Consider the following 19,824-nt stretch of genomic DNA (forward strand, 5'->3'; position numbering starts at 1 on the left):
ATTAACCATTGATTTCTTCCTCCCTCAGGTGCAGATTGATAACTTGCAGCAACCACAGTACCAATACCAATTTCCCAATACCATTTTCCCAATACCATGCCCTCCAAAGCCAGTATATCCTTCCTCAAGTAAGGAGACCAGAACTGCACATAGTAATCAAGGTACAGCATCACCAGTACCCTGTACAGTTGCAGCATAACTTCCCTGCTCTTAAATTCAATCCCTCTAGCAATGAGGCCAACATCCATTTGTTTTCCTGATAGCCTGCTGCACCTGCAAACCAACATATTGTGATTCATGGATGCTGCAAATTTTTACCATTTGATTAACGATCTGCTCTTTCATTTTTCCTTACAAAGTGGATGATCTCACATTTATCAAAATTGTACTCCATCTGCCAGATCCTTGCCCACTCACTTAACCTATCAACCTATCTGTATCTTTCTGCAGACTCTCTGTATCTTCTGTACAATTTGCTTTTCCACTCAAGTTAGTGTCATCAGGAAACTTAGATATGCTACCGTGGCTGACAAGTAAAGTCAGAGCCAAAGTAAAAGCAAAAGAGAGGACATACAAGGAAGCCAAAGCTAGTGGAAAAATAAAGGACTGGGAAGCTTTTAAAAACTTGTAGAAGGAAACTAAGAAGGTCATTAGGATGGAAAAGATGAATTATGAAAGAAAGCTGGAACTAATATCAAAGAAGATACTAAAAGCTTTTTTCAATATATAAAGGGTAAAAGAGAGTTGAGGGTAGATACAGGACCAATAGAAAATGATGCTGGAGATATTGTAATGAGAGACACAGAGATGGCAGAGGAACTGAATGTGTATTTTGCATCAGTCTTACAGTGGAAGACATCTGCAGTATACTGGACATTCAAAAGTATCAGGGAAATGAAGTTTGTGCAATCAAAATTACCACTGAGAAGGTCTTTTTAAAACTTAAAATTTTTTTATTGAACATAAACAAAACGACTGGTTAGGGATGAGATTACTGAATACCTGGAGGCACATGACAAGATGGGCCAAAGCCAGCATGACTTCCTGAAAGCCGGGTAGACAAAGGAGATGCAATAGATGTGGTGTACTTGGATTTTCAGAAGGCCTTTGACAAGGTGTCACACATGAGGCTGCTTAGCGAGATAAGAGCCCATGGAATTGCAGGGGAGTTACTAGCATGGGTGCAGCATTGGCTGATCGGCAGAAAACAGAGGGTGAGAATAAAGGGATCCTATTCTGGTTGACTGCCGGTTACCAGTGAAGTTCCACAGGGGTCAGTATTGGGACTGCTGAATTTTACAATGTATGTCTATCATTTCTTCACTCCACTCTTACTTTTCTCTTCTTTATCTTTTGGTTTTTCTTTACCTTTATCCACACTTTTCCTTCTTATCTTAACTATACTTCTCCAATCTGTTGAACGCACTTCCCTACTATTTAGTTAAAGTCCTAATTATGGTCCTAGTTGTGTGATTTGCTAGGATCTAGCTCCCATCATGGTTCAGGTGGAGCCTGTCCCATTGGTACAGCTCTCTCCTTCCCCAATACTTGTGCCAATTTCCTGTGAACTCAAACCCACTTCCCCCACACCAATCCTTGAGCCACGCATTTAACTCTCTAATCTTCTTGACCCTATGCCAATGCACGTGGCTCAGGTATTAATCCAATTACTATGCAATTATCAAACCAAATCCAATTAATTACTACCTTTTTGTTTCTGCTTTTTAATTTAGTTGCTAAGCTGCTCAAATTCCCTCAGCAGAAACTCTTTCCTTATTCTACCTATGTCGTTTATACCCATATGGATTATGACAACTGGATCTTTCCCCTCCCAGTGCAAATTCCTCTGCAGGTCAGATAGGATGTCCTGAACCTGGGCAGCAGGCAGGCAACACAACCTTTGGGACACTCTATCCTTGCGACAGAGAATTCATCAATTCCCCTGACTATACTATCCCCAAATATCATTACATTTCTCTCCTCTCCCATCTCTTGAATGGCTTCCTGAATTATGGTGCCACAGTTAGGTTGCTTATCCTTCCCACAGCCCCCTCTCTCATCTACACAGGGAGCAAGAATCTCAGACCTGTTGGACAAGCTCAAGGGCTGAGGCTCCTACAGCACTGTCTCTGGGATCTCACTACCCGTCCTACTCACAGTCACACCCTTTTGTACCTGACCACAGGCCGAATTTGATGTAGTTAATCTAATGGGTGCGACTATCTCCTGAAACAGAGAATCCGGGTAACTCTCCCCCTCCCTGATGTGCTGCAGTGTTTGAATCTCAGATTCCACATCATCAACTTTGAGCCTGAGTTCCTCGAGCAGCCAACACTTGCTGCAGATGTGGTCACCAGGAACCACAATGTGGTCCACCAGCTCCCACATCATGCAGCTACGGCACGTCACCTGGTCCTGCATCATCCCTACTTTATTTAATTAGCTGTAATTTAGTGACTTTTTTATATAACCACTCCAAAAGCCCTACCTGTTATTTACCTGTGCCTCCTCATTGAAGCCTCAAGTTCCCACTCCTATACTAGTCCACTCATGCAATGGCCGCTTTACTTTGATCCTGCTTTACTTTTAGTTGCTCCTGCTAATGAATCGCAGATCGATTGGTCCGCTGCTAATGTGCCAATGCCTGCGAAACGCTCCTTTTTAAAACTCTTCTCCCCAAACTGCATGAAGCTCTCGTCTAGGGTGTACAAGAGGATAAAAGGAATGGATCGAGTGGACAGCAAGAGACTTTTTCCCAGGACAGAAATGACTAATATGAGTGGGCGTAATTTTAAGGTAATTGGAAGAAAGGGAGTATGTCAGATGTAATTTTTTTTTACATAGAGAGTGGTGAGTGAATGGAATGCCTTGTCAGGGGTGGCAGTAGAGGGAGATCCATTTGGGACATTTAAGAGATTTTTAGAAAGGCACATGGATGATAGAAAAATAAAGGGCTATGTAGGAGGGAAGGGTTAGATTGATCTTAGAATAGGTTAAAAGTCGGCACTTGCACTGTGCTGTAAAGTTCGGTATTCTATGTTCTAATGCAGAATAAAGTATAAACAGCTTAGAGAAAGTGCAATGTAGATCATGATGAGGTAGATTGCAAGTTCAAGAGTCCACCTTATTGTACTAGGGAACCATTCAAGAGCTTTATAACAGTGGGAGAGAAGCTATCCTTAAGTCTGGTGTTATGATCTTTTAGGCTTTTTCCTGATGGAAGAGGGGAGAAGAGAGGATGCCTGGGGTGGTTGGGGGCTTTATTAAAGTAGCGAGAAGCATAGACTGAACCCATAGAGAGGCCACTGTAATCTGCCCCTAGTGTAGAGGTCAGTGGGAGAATCTTGGGAGAGTTGATGGGAATGAAGGGAGATTAGAGTGGGATTAGTGCAGGATCAGTGTAAATGAATCCCTGGCGGTTGGGTCAGTTTTGATGCTCCTTGTGCTGGCTAATGCTGCAAAAGCAGTACAACCGCTCAAGTCAACTATACGATGTTCTCCCTAGTGACTGTCTATTAGTGGGTGCCCTGGTGGCTGTTGAGACCAATCCACCACATATTCTGGTGCAATGTGGGTATGAGTAAGTGGTGGCTGTGGTTAGAGGTTGATTCTTTTGGTTGTTCAGTCTCTTCTTTCACAGCTGCCCCTTGTTCTCTGTGGCACAGCATAGGTTATTCTCATGCAGCTTAGCTCCCTCTTGAACAGATTTCCTCCAGATGTATCTATTGAGTACAACGTCTTCCTAGATTTTAGATGTAATGTTGAATTTCTTCAGGCTCATCTTGATGTTATCTTCAAAATGTATAATTTTGCCAGCAGGGGCTCGCTGACCTTTCTCCAACTGGGAGTAAAGGATCTGCTGGGGGAGATGTGGGTTATGTATCTGGAAGACATGACCAATCATTAGAGTTGGTGTTGCTTTATCGTGGTGGAGATGCTGTTCACATCGGTCTCTCGGACTCTTTGGATAAGTACATGGAGAAGAGGCATATAGATGGCTATAATCTGGGTGCAGATAAATGGGACTAGGCAGAAAAAACAGGTTGGTGTGAACTGGATAGATCAAAGTTCCTGCTTCTGTGATGTAATGCTCTATGACTCTGTAAAGCAGAATGGTGATTCAATTTGTAACTGTGGTGAGCATTTTATATTTCTGTGAATGGATATCTGATTTTTTTTCTCTTTTCTCCCCAACAGATAAAATCATAAAATAGGAATATGAATGAAGGTGAGGTATTTATCACTGCCTTCGTTCCCAAAGTGGAAAACCGTTTGTGGTAAATAAAACAGAAAATCTGTGATTTTTTAAAAAAATCTGATTTGAGCTATTCAAAGGTTAAGAAGATAAAAGCAATCATCAGTGAAAGAAGGCTGTAACAATTCTGAGTCAGAACAATATGCTTGCTGATCACGCAATAAAACACAATATGATTCTCTGACAAACAAGAGAAAATCTGCAGGTGCTGGAAATCCAAAGCAACACACACAAAATGCTGGAGGAGCTCAGCAGGCCAGGCAGCATCTATGGAAAAGATGCTTGGGCCAAAATCTTTCAGTCCTGCCAAAGGGTCCCGGCCCGAAATGTCAGCTGTACTCTTTTCCATTGATGCTGCCTAACCTGTTGAGCATTTTGTACGATTTTCTGAAAGCATTTCCAAAATAAGGACCTGAGTTATAGCAGAAGGTTGAATAGATTAGGACTTTTTTCCCTGGAGCATCGGAGAATGAGAGAAGATCAATATTATGAGGGATATAGAGAGGGTAAATACAAGCAGGCCTTTTCTATTAAGTTTAGATAAGGCTAAAACTAGACATCGTAGGTTAAGTGTGAAGTCTGAATTATTTAAGGGGCATATGAGGGGGAACAACTTTACTCCAAGGGTGGCAAGAGTATGGAATGGACTGCCAGTGGAAGTGGTGGATGCGGAATTGATTGAAGTTTGGCTAATTACATGGACGGGAAGAGTATAGAGGGTTACAGACACCAAAAGAATTTTTTTCCAGGGCAAAAGTAGTTAATATGAGTGGGCATAAATTTAAGGTGATCGGAGGAAAATATAGGCGGTATATCAGAGGTAATCCTTTTTACATAGAGCGGTGAGTGCATGGAACACCCTGTCAGGGATGGTGGTAGAAGAAGATAATTAGGGACATTGAAGAAGGCTTTAGATAGGCACATGGATGATAGAAGCATGGAGAGTTATGTAGGAGGGAAGGGTTAAATTGATATAAAATAGGTTAAGAGGTCGGCTGAGCATCGTGGCTGGAGATGTAGGAAAGCACTATGGTGTCCTTGAGGCTGGTGGTAGGTGCTTTAATGTTCCTGCCTTCCGCCTGATGAGAGTGGGGAGATGAACGAATAACCGAGATGAAAGAAGGCTGAGGGACCAGGCAAAAGCTGATCGTCTCCAGTAATTACTTGTTCAATTTCCTACCATCCAACAGATGGTACAGACACATCTCTGCATGAACATTCAAACTGAGAAACAACTTTTTCCCCAGGGTTGTGCAACTGAAAAATGTCCCCACTAACCCATAGTCCAGGGACACTCGGGTCTGGTACAATACATAAGCCTGTGCAATATTTGTATTTAAATAGGGCAGCTATCTTCCTTTGACTTCAGATCTCTTTTTTTTAAATTCAGCTTTAATTATTGATGCCATTTTATGTTTAATAATCAGATTTTATAACATGCAAAACTTAAATGAGCATCCATTGTAGCTTTTAACTTTAGAGTTGTTTGTTTTTAATTCAGTTGTAACTTAGATGTCATTCTAAATACCTGGGATGTTATTTCAAATTTAGCCATTATGGTTTTAGCAATTGAATGAGGTACACAGCAATTTCACCACCCTGATTAATGTCAGTAAAGTTCTAACTAATGCTTGAAGCTTCAATATTTCAATACAAGGGGTATTGTAGGAAAGTAGGATAAACACATGGACTTATGACATTGTAGCCATATGAGAAGCTTCATCACAGGAGGGGCAGAACTGGCAGCTCAATGTTCCATTGTTTTAGACTTGATAGAGCGGGTGGGATTAAAAGGGAAGCCCCGTTGAGACAAAAGCTTCCTACTCTGTCTCCCTCTACTCTGTCACCCGCTCTATAAATCTGTCTCCTTTAAACTCTTCTCGCTTTTCTCACTGGCTGACATCCACGTGCTTGCACAGTCATGCCCCAATCAAACCGCCGAAGGTAGGGTGCAGAGGACTGAAAAGCTTCAGCATATAGATATTAAGAAAGAGGATTTTCAGGAGCTTTTCAAAAGCATCAAGTTGGATAAGTCATCAGGACTGGATGAGATGTACCCCAGGCTATTGTGGAAGGTGAGGGAGGAGATTGCTGAGCCTGAGGTGCTGATCCTTGCATCATCAGTGGGGACAGGACAGGTTCCGGAGAATTGGAGGGTTGTGGATGTTGTTCCATTATTCAAGAAAGGGGGTAGAGATAGCCCAGGAAATTAAAGACCAGTGAGTCTTACTTCAGTGGTCAGTAAGTTGATGGAGAAGATCCTGAGAGATAGGATTTATGAATATTTGGAGAGGCATAATATGACTAGGAATAGTCAACATGGCTTTGTAAAAGGCAGGTTGTGCCTTACGAGCCTGATTGAATGTTTCTGAGGATGTGACTAAACACATTGATGAAAGAAGAGCAGTAGATATAGTGTATATAGATTTCAGCAAGACATTTGACAAGATACCCCATGCAAGGCTTATTGAGAAAGGAGAGAGGCATGGGATCCAAGGGGACATTGCTTTGTGGATCCAGAACTGGCTTGCCCACAGAAGGCAAAGAGTGGTTGTAGACGGGTCATATTCTGCATGGATGTCGGTCACCAGTGGTGTGCCTCAGGGATCTGTTGTGGGACCATTACTCTTTGTGATTTTTATAAATGACCTGGATAAAGAAGTGAGGGATGAGTTAGTAAATTTGCTGATGACACAAAGATTGGAGGTGTTGCAGATAGTGTGGAGGGCTGTCAGAGGTTACAGTGGGACATTGATAGGATGCAAAACAGGGCTGAGAAATGTCAGATGGAGTTCAATCCAGATAAGTGTGAGGTGGTTCATTTTGTTTGGTCAAATATGATGACAGAATGTAGTATTAATGGCAAGACTCTTGGCACTATGGAGGATCAGAGGGATCTTGGGATCTGAGGCCATAGGACACTCAAAGCTGCTGCGCTGGTTGACTCTGTGGTTAAGAAAGCATATGGTGCATTGGCCATCATCAATCATGGGATTGAGTTTAGGAGCCAAGAGGTAATGTTGCAGCTATATAGAACCCTGGTCAGACCCCACTTGGAGTACTGTGCTCAGTTCTATTCACCTCACTACAGGAAGGATGTGGAAACCATAGAAAGGGCACAGAAGAGATTTACAAGGATATTGCCTGGATTGGGGAGCATGCTTTATGAGAAAAGGTTGAATGAACTCAGCCTTTTTTCTTTGGAACAATGGAGGATGAGAGGTGACCTGATAGAAGTGTAAAGATGATGAGAGGCATTGATGGTGTGGATAGTCAGAGATTTTTTTCCCAGGGCTGAAGTGGCTAGCACGAGAGGGCACAGTTTTAAGGTGCTTGGAAGTAGGTACAGAGGAGATGTCAGGGGTAAGTTTTTTACTCAGAGAGTGGTGAGTGCGTGGAATGGGCTGCGAGGCAATGGTGGTGGAGTCGGATATGATAAAGTCTTTTAAGAGACTCCTGGACAGGTATATGGAGCTCAGAAGAATAGAGGGCTATGGGTAACCCTAGGTAATTTCTGAGGTAATGACATTTTCAGCACAGCTTTGTGGGCCAAGGGGCTTATATTGTGCTGTGGGTTTTCTATTTTTCTAAATGCTCTAAAAATTAGCCAGAAAATTATAGGCCAGTGAGCCTGACATCAGTAATGGGAAAGAGTCATTGAAAGGAATTCTAAGTGACTGTATATAGAAGTGTATGGATAGACAGGGACTGATTAGGGATAGTCAATATGGCTTTATGTGTGGTGGGTCATGTCTAGCCAATCTTATAGATTTTTTTGAGGAAGTTACCAGAAAAGTTGAGGAAAGCAAGGTAATTGAGGTTACCTGCGTGAACTTTAGCAAGGCCTTTGACAAGGTCCTGCATGGGAGGTTGGTCAAGAAGGTTCAGTTGCTTGGTAATCAAGGTGAGGTAGTAAATTGGAATAGTTGAAATACACACAAAATGCTAGAGGACATTGGAATAGGCATTGGCTTCTTCCAGGAAGAGCTGTAGATGGTTGGCTCTCTAACTGGAGGCCTATGACTCATGATGTGTCACAGGGTCTGGGTCTGTTTTTTGTCATCTAGTATACATCAACGATCTGGATGATGATGTGGTTAACTGGATCAGCAAATTTGCAGATGACACCAAGATTGTTTGACAATGAAGCAGACTATCAAACCCACCTGAAGGTCTGGACCAGCTGGAAAATAGGCTGAAAAATTGCAGAAGGAATGTAATGCAGGCAGGTGTGAGGTGTTGCAATCTGGGAGGAGTAATCAGAGTAGATCTTACATGGTGAGTGTTAAGGCCCTGAGGAATGTGGTACAACAAAGGGATCTGGGAATACAGATTCATAATTCCTTGAAAGTCGTGTCTCAGGTGGAAAGGGTTATAGAGAAAGCTTTTGGTATATTGGCCTTCGTAAATCAATGGACTGAGTACAGGAGTTCAGATGTTATGTTAAAATTGTATAAGACCTTGATGTCCCTTTCTGTGGCTTGTGGCACATCGGGCGGCAACCTTGCCATTTCTTCCACATTTGTCTTTTTTTTATGAGGCCGGGTTACTAGCTTGATGCTCAACCCAGCATGGATGGAAAGCATGCAAAGAGCTGGCCAGATTCAAATTACTCACCTTGAGGTCCGGTACAGATGCCTCTACACCACCAACTATCCAATATAAAATGTTAGTTAGGCCTAATTTGGAATATTGTGTCCAGTTTTGGTCATCTACCTAAGGAAAGATGTAAATAAGATTGAAAGAGTGTCGAGAAAGTCTACAAGGATGAGGCCAGGACTTGAAGACCTGAGTTATAGGGAAAGGTTTTATAGGGTATGACTTTATTCCCCAGAATGTAGCAGATTGAAGTGAGATTTGATAGCGGGATGTATGTAGGGTAAAAGCAAACAGTTTTTTCCACTAAGTTTGGATGAGACTAGAACTAGAGATCATGGGGTAATGGGTGAGAAGTGAAATGCTTAAGGGAAACATGAGGGGGAATTTCTTCAGTCAGAGGGTTGGTGAGAATGTGGAATAAGGTGTGCAACTGAAGCACTGGATGCGGGGTCGATTTCAACATTGAGGAGAAATTTGGAGAGGTAAATGGATGGGAAGGGTGAGGAAGGCTACGGTCCGGGAGCAGGTCAATGGGACTTGGCAGATTAATCATTTGGCACAGACTAGATGGGCTGAAAGGTATGGTTCATAGTGTTCTATAACTCTACACATTGGCTCTAATGTCTTCTGTTAATGTCTCCACATCTTTCCCATCATGAGGTGACCAGAACTGAACACAATACTCCAAGTATGGTCTATTTAATTTGATTTAAGAGATTAAGCATGGAGCAGGCTCTAGCCTAATCACAGGACAATTTACAATGAGCAATTAATCCAATAACGATTTTGTTTTTGGAACCTGGGAGAAAACCAGAGCACCCTGATGAAATCCAGTCTCCTTACAGCTGGAATTGAACTCTTACTTGGATGAATGCAGCTCCAACAGTCTCCAAGAAGCTCCACATTATCCCATTGTTTGGTGGTTTTACACTCCATCCACCACCAGCACTGGAGTACATGCCATCTACACAATGCCCTGCAGTTACAAACTTAGGTCACCACAGTTTGTCTTCCAGTCCTGGAGCATGTATTCAGCACAACACCCATACGGGTGGCCTCATCAATAACAACTTTTAAAAAACACCTGGACAGGTGCATGGATAGCAAAGATTTAGAAGGTTATAACGATAAAGGTTAGCTATATTTGTCACATGTACATAGAGTGAAATATGTCATTTATATCAAATCAAATCAGTGGGGATTATGTTGAGCAGGCTCTGTCAACATTGTCACACTTTGGTGCCACCATAGAATGCCCATAACTCACTAATGCTAACGAAATCTCTTTGGAATGTGGAGGAAATGGGGGCACCTAGAGGAAACCCACGCAGTTACAGGGGTTCGTTTGCTGGCAAATTGGAGTAATTTGGATGGGAATCTTGGCCAGAAAGGACCTGGTGGACCAAAAAGCTTGTTTCTGTGCTGCATGAATCTATAATTCCATTGTTTGAAGGACTTATTATCTGATATTGCAACACAGTTGAAGACTCTATGGACTGCAGATAATGCCATGTGTTGTCCAGTCTCTATGAAATCTGTATTGCTGGTGGTTTCCTATAGTCCCTAGATTTTTATCCTGATATAACAGGAAGCATGTTTAGCATCGATCATGTTACAAAGACGTCAGAACTACATTGAAGCCATGGCCACTTAAGCTCACTAATGCCTCTACTTCCTCAGGAATCTAAAGAAATTTACAATTTCCCTTTGACCTTTACCAATTTTTATTAATGCACTACAGAAACCTCCAAGAAGACCACAACCTTTTCCTGGTTTGGAGGTCTTTGTGTTTCAATGACCTGAAGAGCTATGTTGGCTGGATACAGAACTTTATGCTTGGTAGAGTCACCCATGTCAAGCACATGAAAAGGTAGAGGCCAGACTAAGAGTGGTCCAGTGTCCTCCAGGTTTGGGGGTTCAGCTCAAGGCCAACAACCCTGACTGGCAAAACAAAACTGTTACATATACTTATTGTATTTCAGTTTTTTTATCTATATTTAATTATTACGTTTTTTGAGTCTGGTGGTCCTGTTGTGGAAGATATGTACATTAAAGATACATTAATCAAGCAATCATACATCCAAATATTCATGCAAAAAATCTAAGAAAATTATTCTCCTCAGCCTTCAGCTGACAAAATCTCTGTAGAAGCTGCTGTAACGGTGTTTAAATATATTGAATAAATTGCATAGCCAATTTGATATTTAGACTTAAGTGATTTCAATTTAAGTAGTAGCCTAGTGAAGACTGGTCTTTTGAGTAAAGTTTTTATCCATGGCCTGTAGAAGATTATGTTGTTTTTATAAAAATAAGTTCAAACAGTGAATTTGATTTTAAGTGTTTTGCAAACTAAGTAGATAAAGTTATATACACATCATTTAAGACAGTGATAATAAAGCTGATTCTGATTTTGATGACCAGCAGTTCATTTTTAACATAACGACAGTGCAGTTGTAGGCTGATCAGCATGCTCTTTGAAGAATTGGCACTTCATCCAATGATAAGGACGGCCATTCACTGATTATATTCTAAGATCAGAAGACCATAAGACATAGAAGCAGAATTAGGCAATTTGTCCCATCGAGTCAGCTCGATTTGAACATGGCTGATTTATTTTCCTTCTCAAACCCATTCTTCTGCCTTCTCCCCATACTCCTTTGAGACACTTACTAATCAAGAACCTATCAAATTTTGCTTTAAATATGCCCAATGACCTGGCCTCCACTTGAATTCTACAGATTCACCATTCTCTGGCTATAGAAATACCACTTCAGCTTTGATCTGAAAGAACATTCCTCTATTTTGAGCTTCTTTCTACATGCCAAAGACAAGACTTTTTAACATTGTCGGGACCTTTTTTGAATTACTTTCAAAATCTTTGATTTGTTATCAAGAACAGATGTTGGCTAATAATATGTTTTATTATATGATAAGGATTTTTTTTTCGTTTTTCTTTCTTTACCAAACAGCTTTTCTCGGTAGTGGGTTTAGATTTTTTTGTATAATAATAAAATTATTACTTTTCAATATTATGATTCAATTTAATTTACATGAAAATGGGGTAATGAAACTATAAGTGTGATTCACATATATTGTAATTGATATATGAAATCCTCCTGTACTCTGTATTCTTTTTGTAAGAAATCAATAAAAATATTGAAAAAGAAAATCTGGCTGAGTGGTGCAACCACAACAACCTCCTGCTCAATGTCAGCAAGACCAAGGAGCAGATTATTGACTTCAGGAGGTGGAGCCCAGAGGTCCACAAGCCAGTCCTCTTCCAAGGATCAGAGGTGGTTCGGATCAGCAACTTTAAATTCCTCAGTTTTATCATTTCAGAGGACCCTTCCTGGGCCCAGAAGCATAAGTGAAATTACAAGGGAAACACGGCAGCTCCACTACTTCCTTGGGAGTTTGTCAAGATTCCGCATGACATCTAAGACTTTGACAAACTTCTATAGAGGTGTAGGTGGAAAGTATATTGATAGGCTAATTCATAGCCTGCTATGGATACACCAATGTTCTTGAATGGATAATCCTACCAGAAGTAATGGTTGTGCCCCAGTCCATCACAGGTAAAGCCCTCACTACCACTGAGCACATCTACATGGAGCGTTGTTGCAGGAAAGCAGCATCGATCATCAGAGACCTCCACCACCCAGAACATGCTCTCCTCTCACAGTTGCCATGAGGAAGAAGGTACGGGAGCCTCAGGACTCACACCAGCAGTTTCAGGTACAGTTGTTCTGCCTCAACCATCATGCTCATCAGCCAGATGTCATGGTCCATGTAGGGACCAATGACGTGGATAGGAAGAAGGAGGAGGTCCTGCAAAGAGAGTTTAGGGAGTTAGGTGCAAGGTTAAAGGCAGGACTTCCAGGGTTGCAATCTCAGGATTCCTACCCATGCCACGTGCTAGTGGGGCTAGAAAGAGGAAGACAATGCAGCTAACTATGTGGCTAAGGAGTTGGTGCAGGAGGGAGGGCTTCATATTTTTGGACAATTGGGCCTTGTTCCAGGGAAGGTGGGACCTGTTCCGATGACACAGGTTGCACCTGAACTGGAGGGGGATTAACATCCTTGGGGGAAGGTTTGCTAGTGCTGCTCCGGGAGTTGAAACTAGATTTGCAGGGTGAGGGGAACCAGAGTGTTAGAGCAGATAGTGTGGTGGAGGAAGATAAAGGTCATGTGAGATATGCAAGTATAGTGCATGGAGTAAAGCCAGATCTAACATATAAAGAAGCTTTGAGGAAAGAGAAGCAGAATAAAGGGTGTAAAGAGAGTAAGGTAGAAGGGCTAAAGTGTGTGTACTTCAATGCAAGAAGCATCAGGAACAAAGGTGATGAACTGAGAGCTTGGATACATACGTGGAATTATGATATAGTAGCCATGACAGAGACTTGGCTAGCACCAGGGCAGGAATGGATTCTCAAAATTCCTGGATTTCAGTGCTTTCAAAGGGATGGGGGGGGGGGAGGGGAGGAGGGGTGGCATTACTGGTCAGGGATACTATTACAGCTGAAGAAAGGGTGAGTAATGTAGCAGGATCCTCTTTTGAGTCAGTATGGGTGAAAGTCAGGAACAGGAAGGGAGCAGTTACTCTTGGGGGTATTCTATAGGCCCCCTGGTAGCAGCAGAGGTACAAAGGAGCAGATTGGGAGGCAGATTTTGGAAAGGTGCAAAAATAACAGGATTGTTATCATGGGTGACTTTAACTTCCCTAATATTGATTGGCACCTGATTAGTTCCAATGGTTTAGATGGGGCAGAGTTTGATGAGTGTGTCCAGGATGGATTCTTGTCACAGTATGTTGACAGGCCAACTAGGGGGAATGTCATACTAGATTTAGTATTAGGTAATGAACCGGGTCAGGTCACAGATCTGTCAGTGGGTGAGCATCTGGGGGACAGTGACAACCGCTCCCTGGCCTTTAGCATTATCATGGAAATGGATAGAATCAGAGAGAACAGGAAAATTTTTAATTGGGGAAGGGCAAATTTTGAGGCTATAAGGCTAGAACTTGTGGGTGTGAATTGGGATGAAGTTTTTGCAGGGAAATGTACTATGGACATGTGGTCGATGTTTAGGGATCTCTTGGAGGATGTTAGGGATAAGTTTATCCTGGTGAGAAAGATAAAGAGTGGTAGGGTGAAGGACCATGGGTGACAAGTGAAGTGGAAAATCTAGTCAGGTGGAAAAAAGTAGCATACATGAGGTTTAGGGAGCAAGGATCAGATGGGTCTATTGAGGAATTATAGAGTAGCAAGAAAGGAGCTTAAGAAGGGGCTGAGAAGAGCAAGAAGGGGGCATGAGAAGACCTTGGCGAGTAAGATAAAGGGAAACCCCAAGGCATTCTTCAATTATATGAAGAACAAAAGGATGACAGGAGTGAAGGTAGGACTGATTAGAGATAAAGGTGGGAAGACGTGCCTGGAGGCTGTGGAAGTGAGCGAGGTCCTCAATGAATACTTTTCTTCGGTATTCACCAATGAGAGGGAACTCGATGATGGTGAGGACAATATGAGTGAGGTTGATGTTCTGGACCATGTTGATATTAAGAGCGAGGAGGTGTTGGAGTTGTTAAAGTACATTAGGTTGGATAAGTCCCCGGGGCCTGACGGAATATTCCCCAGGCTGCTCCACGAGGTGAGAGAAGAGATTGCTGAGCCTCTGGCTAGGATCTTTATGTCCTCATTGTCCACGGGAATGGTACCGGGGGATTGAAGGGAGGCAAATGTTGTCACCTTATTCAAAAAAGTAGTAGGGATAGTCCAGGTAATTATAGACTATAGCCTTAGGTCTGTGGTGGGAAAGCTGTTGGAAAATATTCTTGGAGATAGGATCTATGGGCATTTAGAGAATCATGGTCTGATCAGGAACAGTTGGCATGGCTTTGTGAAGGCCAGATCGTGTCTAACAAGCCTGATAGAGTTCTTTGAGGAGGTGACCAGGCATATAGATGAGGGTAGTGTAGTGGATGTGATCTACGTGGATTTTAGTAAGGCATTTGATAAGGTTCCACACAGTAGGCTTATTCAGAAAGTCAGAAGGCATGGGATCCAGGGAAGTTTGGCCAGGTGGATTCAGAATTGGCTTGCCTGCAGAAAGCAGAGGGTCATGGTGGAGGGAGTACATTCGAATTGGAGGTTTGTGACTAGTGGTGTCCCACAAGGATCGGTTGTGGGACCCCTACCTTTCGTGATTTTTATTAACGACCTGGATGTGAGGGTAAAAGGGTGGGTTGGCAAGTTTGCAGATGACACAAAGGTTGGTGGTGTTGTGGATAGTGTAGAGGATTGTTGAAGAGTGCAGAGAGACATTGATAGTATACAGCAGTGGGCTGAGAAGCGGCAGATGGAGTTCAACCCAGAGAAGTGTGAAGTGGTACACTTTGGAAGGGCAAAGTAAATGGCAGGATACTCGGTAGTGTGGAGGAGCAGAGGGATCTGGAGGTACATGTCCACAGATCCCTGAAAGTTGTCTCACAGGTAGATAGGGTAGTTAAGAAAGCTTTTGGGGTGTTACCTTTCATAAGTTGAGGGGTAGAGAGTTTAAGAGTCTCGAGGTAATGATGCAGCTCTATAAAACTCTGGTTAGGCCACACTTGGAGTACTGTGACCAGTTTTGGTCACCTCTCACTGTAGGAAGGATGTGGAGGCATTGGAAAGGGTACTGTCCTGGTCCGGTCCGTGAAATCCACATTCCGGTTCATGGTCCAGTCTATGTTCCTTATTCCAGGTTTTCTGGGTTTCCCCAGGTTCTATTGAGGCAGCTGATTCTTGTTTGGTCTGGCTTCATAAATAGCTTCAGGATTCAGCATCTGGCTGCTGGATTGTTCTTGTTTAAATCTCCTGTCTGTATTTCTTTTGTTTTTGCTTGGAGCCTTGCCCTGTTTGGAACTGGATGTCTGTGTCCATGCCTTTGCTTGGTAGGTCTGGCTGTTTTGCTGCTACCTAGTGTTGGGAACTGTCTTGTTGTGTTCAGCATTGTGTAATGAGTCCTGGCCCTATGTCCTGTACCCAAGGAAGGGTCCTGGCTCTGTTTTCTGTGTAATGAGTCCTGGCCCTATGTCCTGTACCCAAGGAAGGGTCCTGGCTCTGTTTTGTGTAATGAGTCCTGGCCCTATGTCCTGTACCCAAGGAAGGGTCCTGGCTCTGTTTTGTGTAATGAGTCCTGGCCCTATGTCCTGTATCCATGGAGGAGTCCTGGCTCTGTTCTGTGTGATGAGTCCTGGCCCTATGTCCTGTACCCAAGGAAGGGTCCTGGCTCTGTTCTGTGTAATGAATCCTGGCCCTATGTCCTGTATCCATGGAGTCCTGGCTCTGTTCTGTGTAATGAGTCCTGGCCCTATGTCCTGTACCCAAGGAAGGGTCCTGGCTCTGTTCTGTGTAATGAGTCCTGGCCGTATGTCCTGTGCCCAAGGAAGGGTCCTGGCTCTGTTTTGTGTAATGAGTCCTGGCCCTATGTCCTGTGCCCAAGGAAGGGTCCTGGCTCTGTTCTGTGTAATGAGTCCTGGCCCTATGTCCTGTACCCAAGGAAGGGTCCTGGCCCTATGTCCTGTACCCAAGGAAGGGTCCTGGCCCTATGTCCTGTACCCAAGGAAGGGTCCTGGCCCTATGTCCTGTACCCAAGGAAGGGTCCTGGCCCTATGTCCTGTACCCAAGGAAGGGTCCTGGCCCTATGTCCTGTGCCCAAGGAAGGGTCCTGGCCCTGTTCTGTGTAATGAGTCCTGGCCCTATGTCCTGTATCCATGGAGGAGTCCTGGCTCTGTTTTGTATTCCTGTTTCTTCCTTGACCAAATCTAATCTTTGGGGTCTTGTCCAGTCCTAGTCATGTCCAAGGTCCTTGTCCTGTCCTAGCCATGGCTTTGTGTTCTTGTCATGTCTATGTGCCTTGCCCAGCCTGGTGCTGGGGTTCTCTTGTCCTGTCCAGGAGTCTCATGTCCAGTCTGGTGCCTCTCCTTGTCCTGTAGCCATGTCTGGTCCTTGCCTGGTTCTGGAGTCCGAGCCCGAGTCAAGACCCAGGTTCTGGGTCTTTGTCCAGTCTCCGCTTGGAGTCCAAGCCCAGGCTCCTAGTTCCCAGTTCCATGCCCTGGTTCAGCTATCCTCATCAAGACTTAGCACAGGTCTGGAATCCTTGTCTCATCCAGGGCCTGTGTCTTGTCTGGTGTCCTTTCTTTCCTTCCTTCTCACACCTAGTCTTGTTGCTGGTTGTTCAGTGTCTATCTTGTTTTTGGGTCTGCCCCAATGCCCCTCTTATGACAGGTACAGAGGCGATTCACCAGGATGCTGCCTGGTTTAGAGAGTATGCATTATGATCAGAGGTTAGGGGAGCTAGGGCTTCTCTCTTTGGAGAGAAGGATGTGAGGAGACATGGAGGTATACAAGATATTAAGAGGAATAGACAAAGTGGACAGCCAGTGCCTCTTCCCCACTGCTCAGTACAAGAGGACATGGCTTTAAGGTAAGGGGAGTGAAGTTCAAGGGGGATAGAGGAAGGTTTTTCACTGAGTGGTTGATATGTGGAATGCACTGCCTGAGTCAGTGGTGGAGACAGATACACTAGTGAAATTTAAGAGACTACTAGGCAGGTATATGGAGGAATTTAAGGTGGGGGGGGTATATCGGAGGTGGGGTTTAAGGGTTGGCACAACATTGTGGGCTGAAGTGCCTGTACTGTTCTATTTATATATTATATTTTGCATAGTTCGTCTGTTTTCACATTAGTTGTTTAGTTTTTCATTGATTCTATTGTATTTCTTTACTATAATCCCCACAGGGAATTTAATCTCAGGATAGTATATATTGACATTTATGAATTTTGAAAATAAATTTACATTAACTTTGAGCTTATATAAACAGGGGGCATGACCCAAGTACATATACAGGTGAGCATCGCCCATGAGTATATAGTTAAAAGCGCATATCCCAAGGCATGATAGTGTAGTGTTTAGTGTAAAGCTTTATAGCACCAGTGATGTTGAAATTCCTACCGCTGCCGGTAAAGAATTTGTATATTCTCCCGCATGAGCTTATGGGTTTCCTCCGAGCCCCTCACACATTCCAAGCACAAGGCTATGTTGGCGCCAGAAGTATGGCGACTCCTGTGGTCTGCCCCCAGCACATCGGTCTGGTGACAACTGTGTTGGTCATTGAAGCAAAATTACACGTTTCACTATGTTTCGATCTACATGTGGTAGATAAAGCTAACCTTTAAAGAAAATTGTGCATGCCTCTGAATATACTATGTAATTAACAGCTCATGTCCCCAACTAAATATGCAAGTGAATATGCCTCCCTAGATACATTTGCAGAAATAGGTGTCCACGTATGCGCACCCCCACCCCCGTGAATAAGTAAGTAAGGTGCATGTCTGTAAGCATAGATAGAAGTCTGTGTGCCTCCCATACTCCCCGGATCGATACGCAGGAGCATAAGCCTCCCTCCCCGTTACTATCGTATCACTTATGACTCTGTAAGACTTTGTGGCTCCCGGTTACGCCCCTTTCTGTGTTAGTGTACCTGAGCCCAAGGCAGTCGGCGAGCCCGCCCCCTCCCCCCAAGGGTGGTTGGTTTCGCTGCATGTCCCGTTTCCACAGACACTGCTGCCTATCTTTTTATAAGTGTCATGCGAAGACTGGATTCCAGCAGATGAATGGGGCATCTTCCCCCTCCGATGCAGTTTTTTAAATTCTGAGGAGTCCGAGTTTTCCCTGGGAGCGGCATCTTCTGGGGCGCTTTCACCAGCGGTGACAGTGCTGGAGACGGGCAGCGGGAAGGCTGTGGTGAGTGGTCTTTGGGGTCCCACCGCGCAGCAGTACCCCAAGGACAAAGTTTTTTTTTTCGCTGGGAGAGTAGGAAAGCCACCCTGGAAGAATCGGCTGACAGTTGGTTGAGATCATTCTCCATCATCTCTCTCCTCCTCCCGTTCTGGAACATCTTCCCCCTCACTGGTAGTTTTACCGGACCCTGAACTGCGAGTGAGATGGAGAGGACGACCGATCTGTTACCGACCAATGACACCAACGGCAGCGTAGACCTTCAGCTCAGCGCCGACTACGACCAGGAGTTCATTCGCTACCTGTGGCAGGAATACTTGTACCCCAAGGAATACGAGTGGGTGCTGATCGTCGCCTACATCGTAGTTTTCATCGTGGCTCTGGTTGGGAATATACTAGGTGAGAAACCTCTACCTCTTCACCCGCTCCTGTCCCTCACAGCACCCCCGCCCCCTTGTCTTAGAAGTGCGAAGCAGCCGGAGTTCGAGCTACCCAGTGTTTATTTTTCTTTCAGTCCTCAATGGGTCCACAGAGGGTGCAGCTCCGTCGCTGTAAGACAAGTGCACTGGTCCACCGCCGCTTCTCGTGCGCTCAGAGCTCGGTACCAGCGCTCGCAGAGCACCGCTTGGACTGGGGTGGCGGGCGCAGGAGACCGCAGTGGCTGGGATGTCTGGGGCATGCTGGAGAAACTCAAATACATGAGATTCTGCAGATGCTGGAAATCCTCACTCGCTCACTGTCCTGAGTGGGTGTTGAGGGGAAGGTAATGAGGTTGTTGTTGCAATAGAACACAAGTTATAATTGTGCAGCACAGTACAGGCCCTTTAACCCATGATGTTGTGCTGGCCTGCTTGTCTACTCTAAGACTGATCTAACCCTTCCCTCCTACATAACCCTGCATGTTAGCATTTACAGTATTAAGAGATTAGAATATAAAAGCAAGGGTGTAGTTCTGATGCTTTATAAAGCATTGGTCAGACTGAGTTTGGAGTAGTGTGAGCAGTTTTGGACCCCTTATCTGAGAAAAGATGTGTTGGCATTGGAGAGGGATCTGATGAAGTTCATGAGAATGAATCTGGGAATTGAAGAGTTAATGTATGAGTTGCGTTTCACTCTGGGCCTGTACGCACTAGAGTTTAGAAGAATGATCGCATGTAGAGTCACATTGAATATTGAAAGGTTCAGAGAAAGT

The 19,824-nt window shown here is 43.9% G+C and overlaps 1 protein-coding gene across 1 annotated transcript in view; it reads left to right on the top strand.

The window, feature by feature from the left end:
* The first annotated feature begins 18,838 nt into the window (after positions 1–18,838).
* Positions 18,839–19,824, top strand: part of hcrtr2 (hypocretin (orexin) receptor 2) — a 64,196-nt gene continuing 63,210 nt past the window's right edge. Inside the window, exon 1 of the mRNA XM_059983456.1 lies at positions 18,839–19,031. Coding sequence (XP_059839439.1) covers positions 18,839–19,031 — 193 coding nt within the window. The remainder of the gene's footprint in view (positions 19,032–19,824) is intronic.

This window comes from Hypanus sabinus, chromosome 10 (genome assembly GCF_030144855.1).
Source record: "Hypanus sabinus isolate sHypSab1 chromosome 10, sHypSab1.hap1, whole genome shotgun sequence".
Classification (NCBI taxonomy): domain Eukaryota; kingdom Metazoa; phylum Chordata; class Chondrichthyes; order Myliobatiformes; family Dasyatidae; genus Hypanus; species Hypanus sabinus.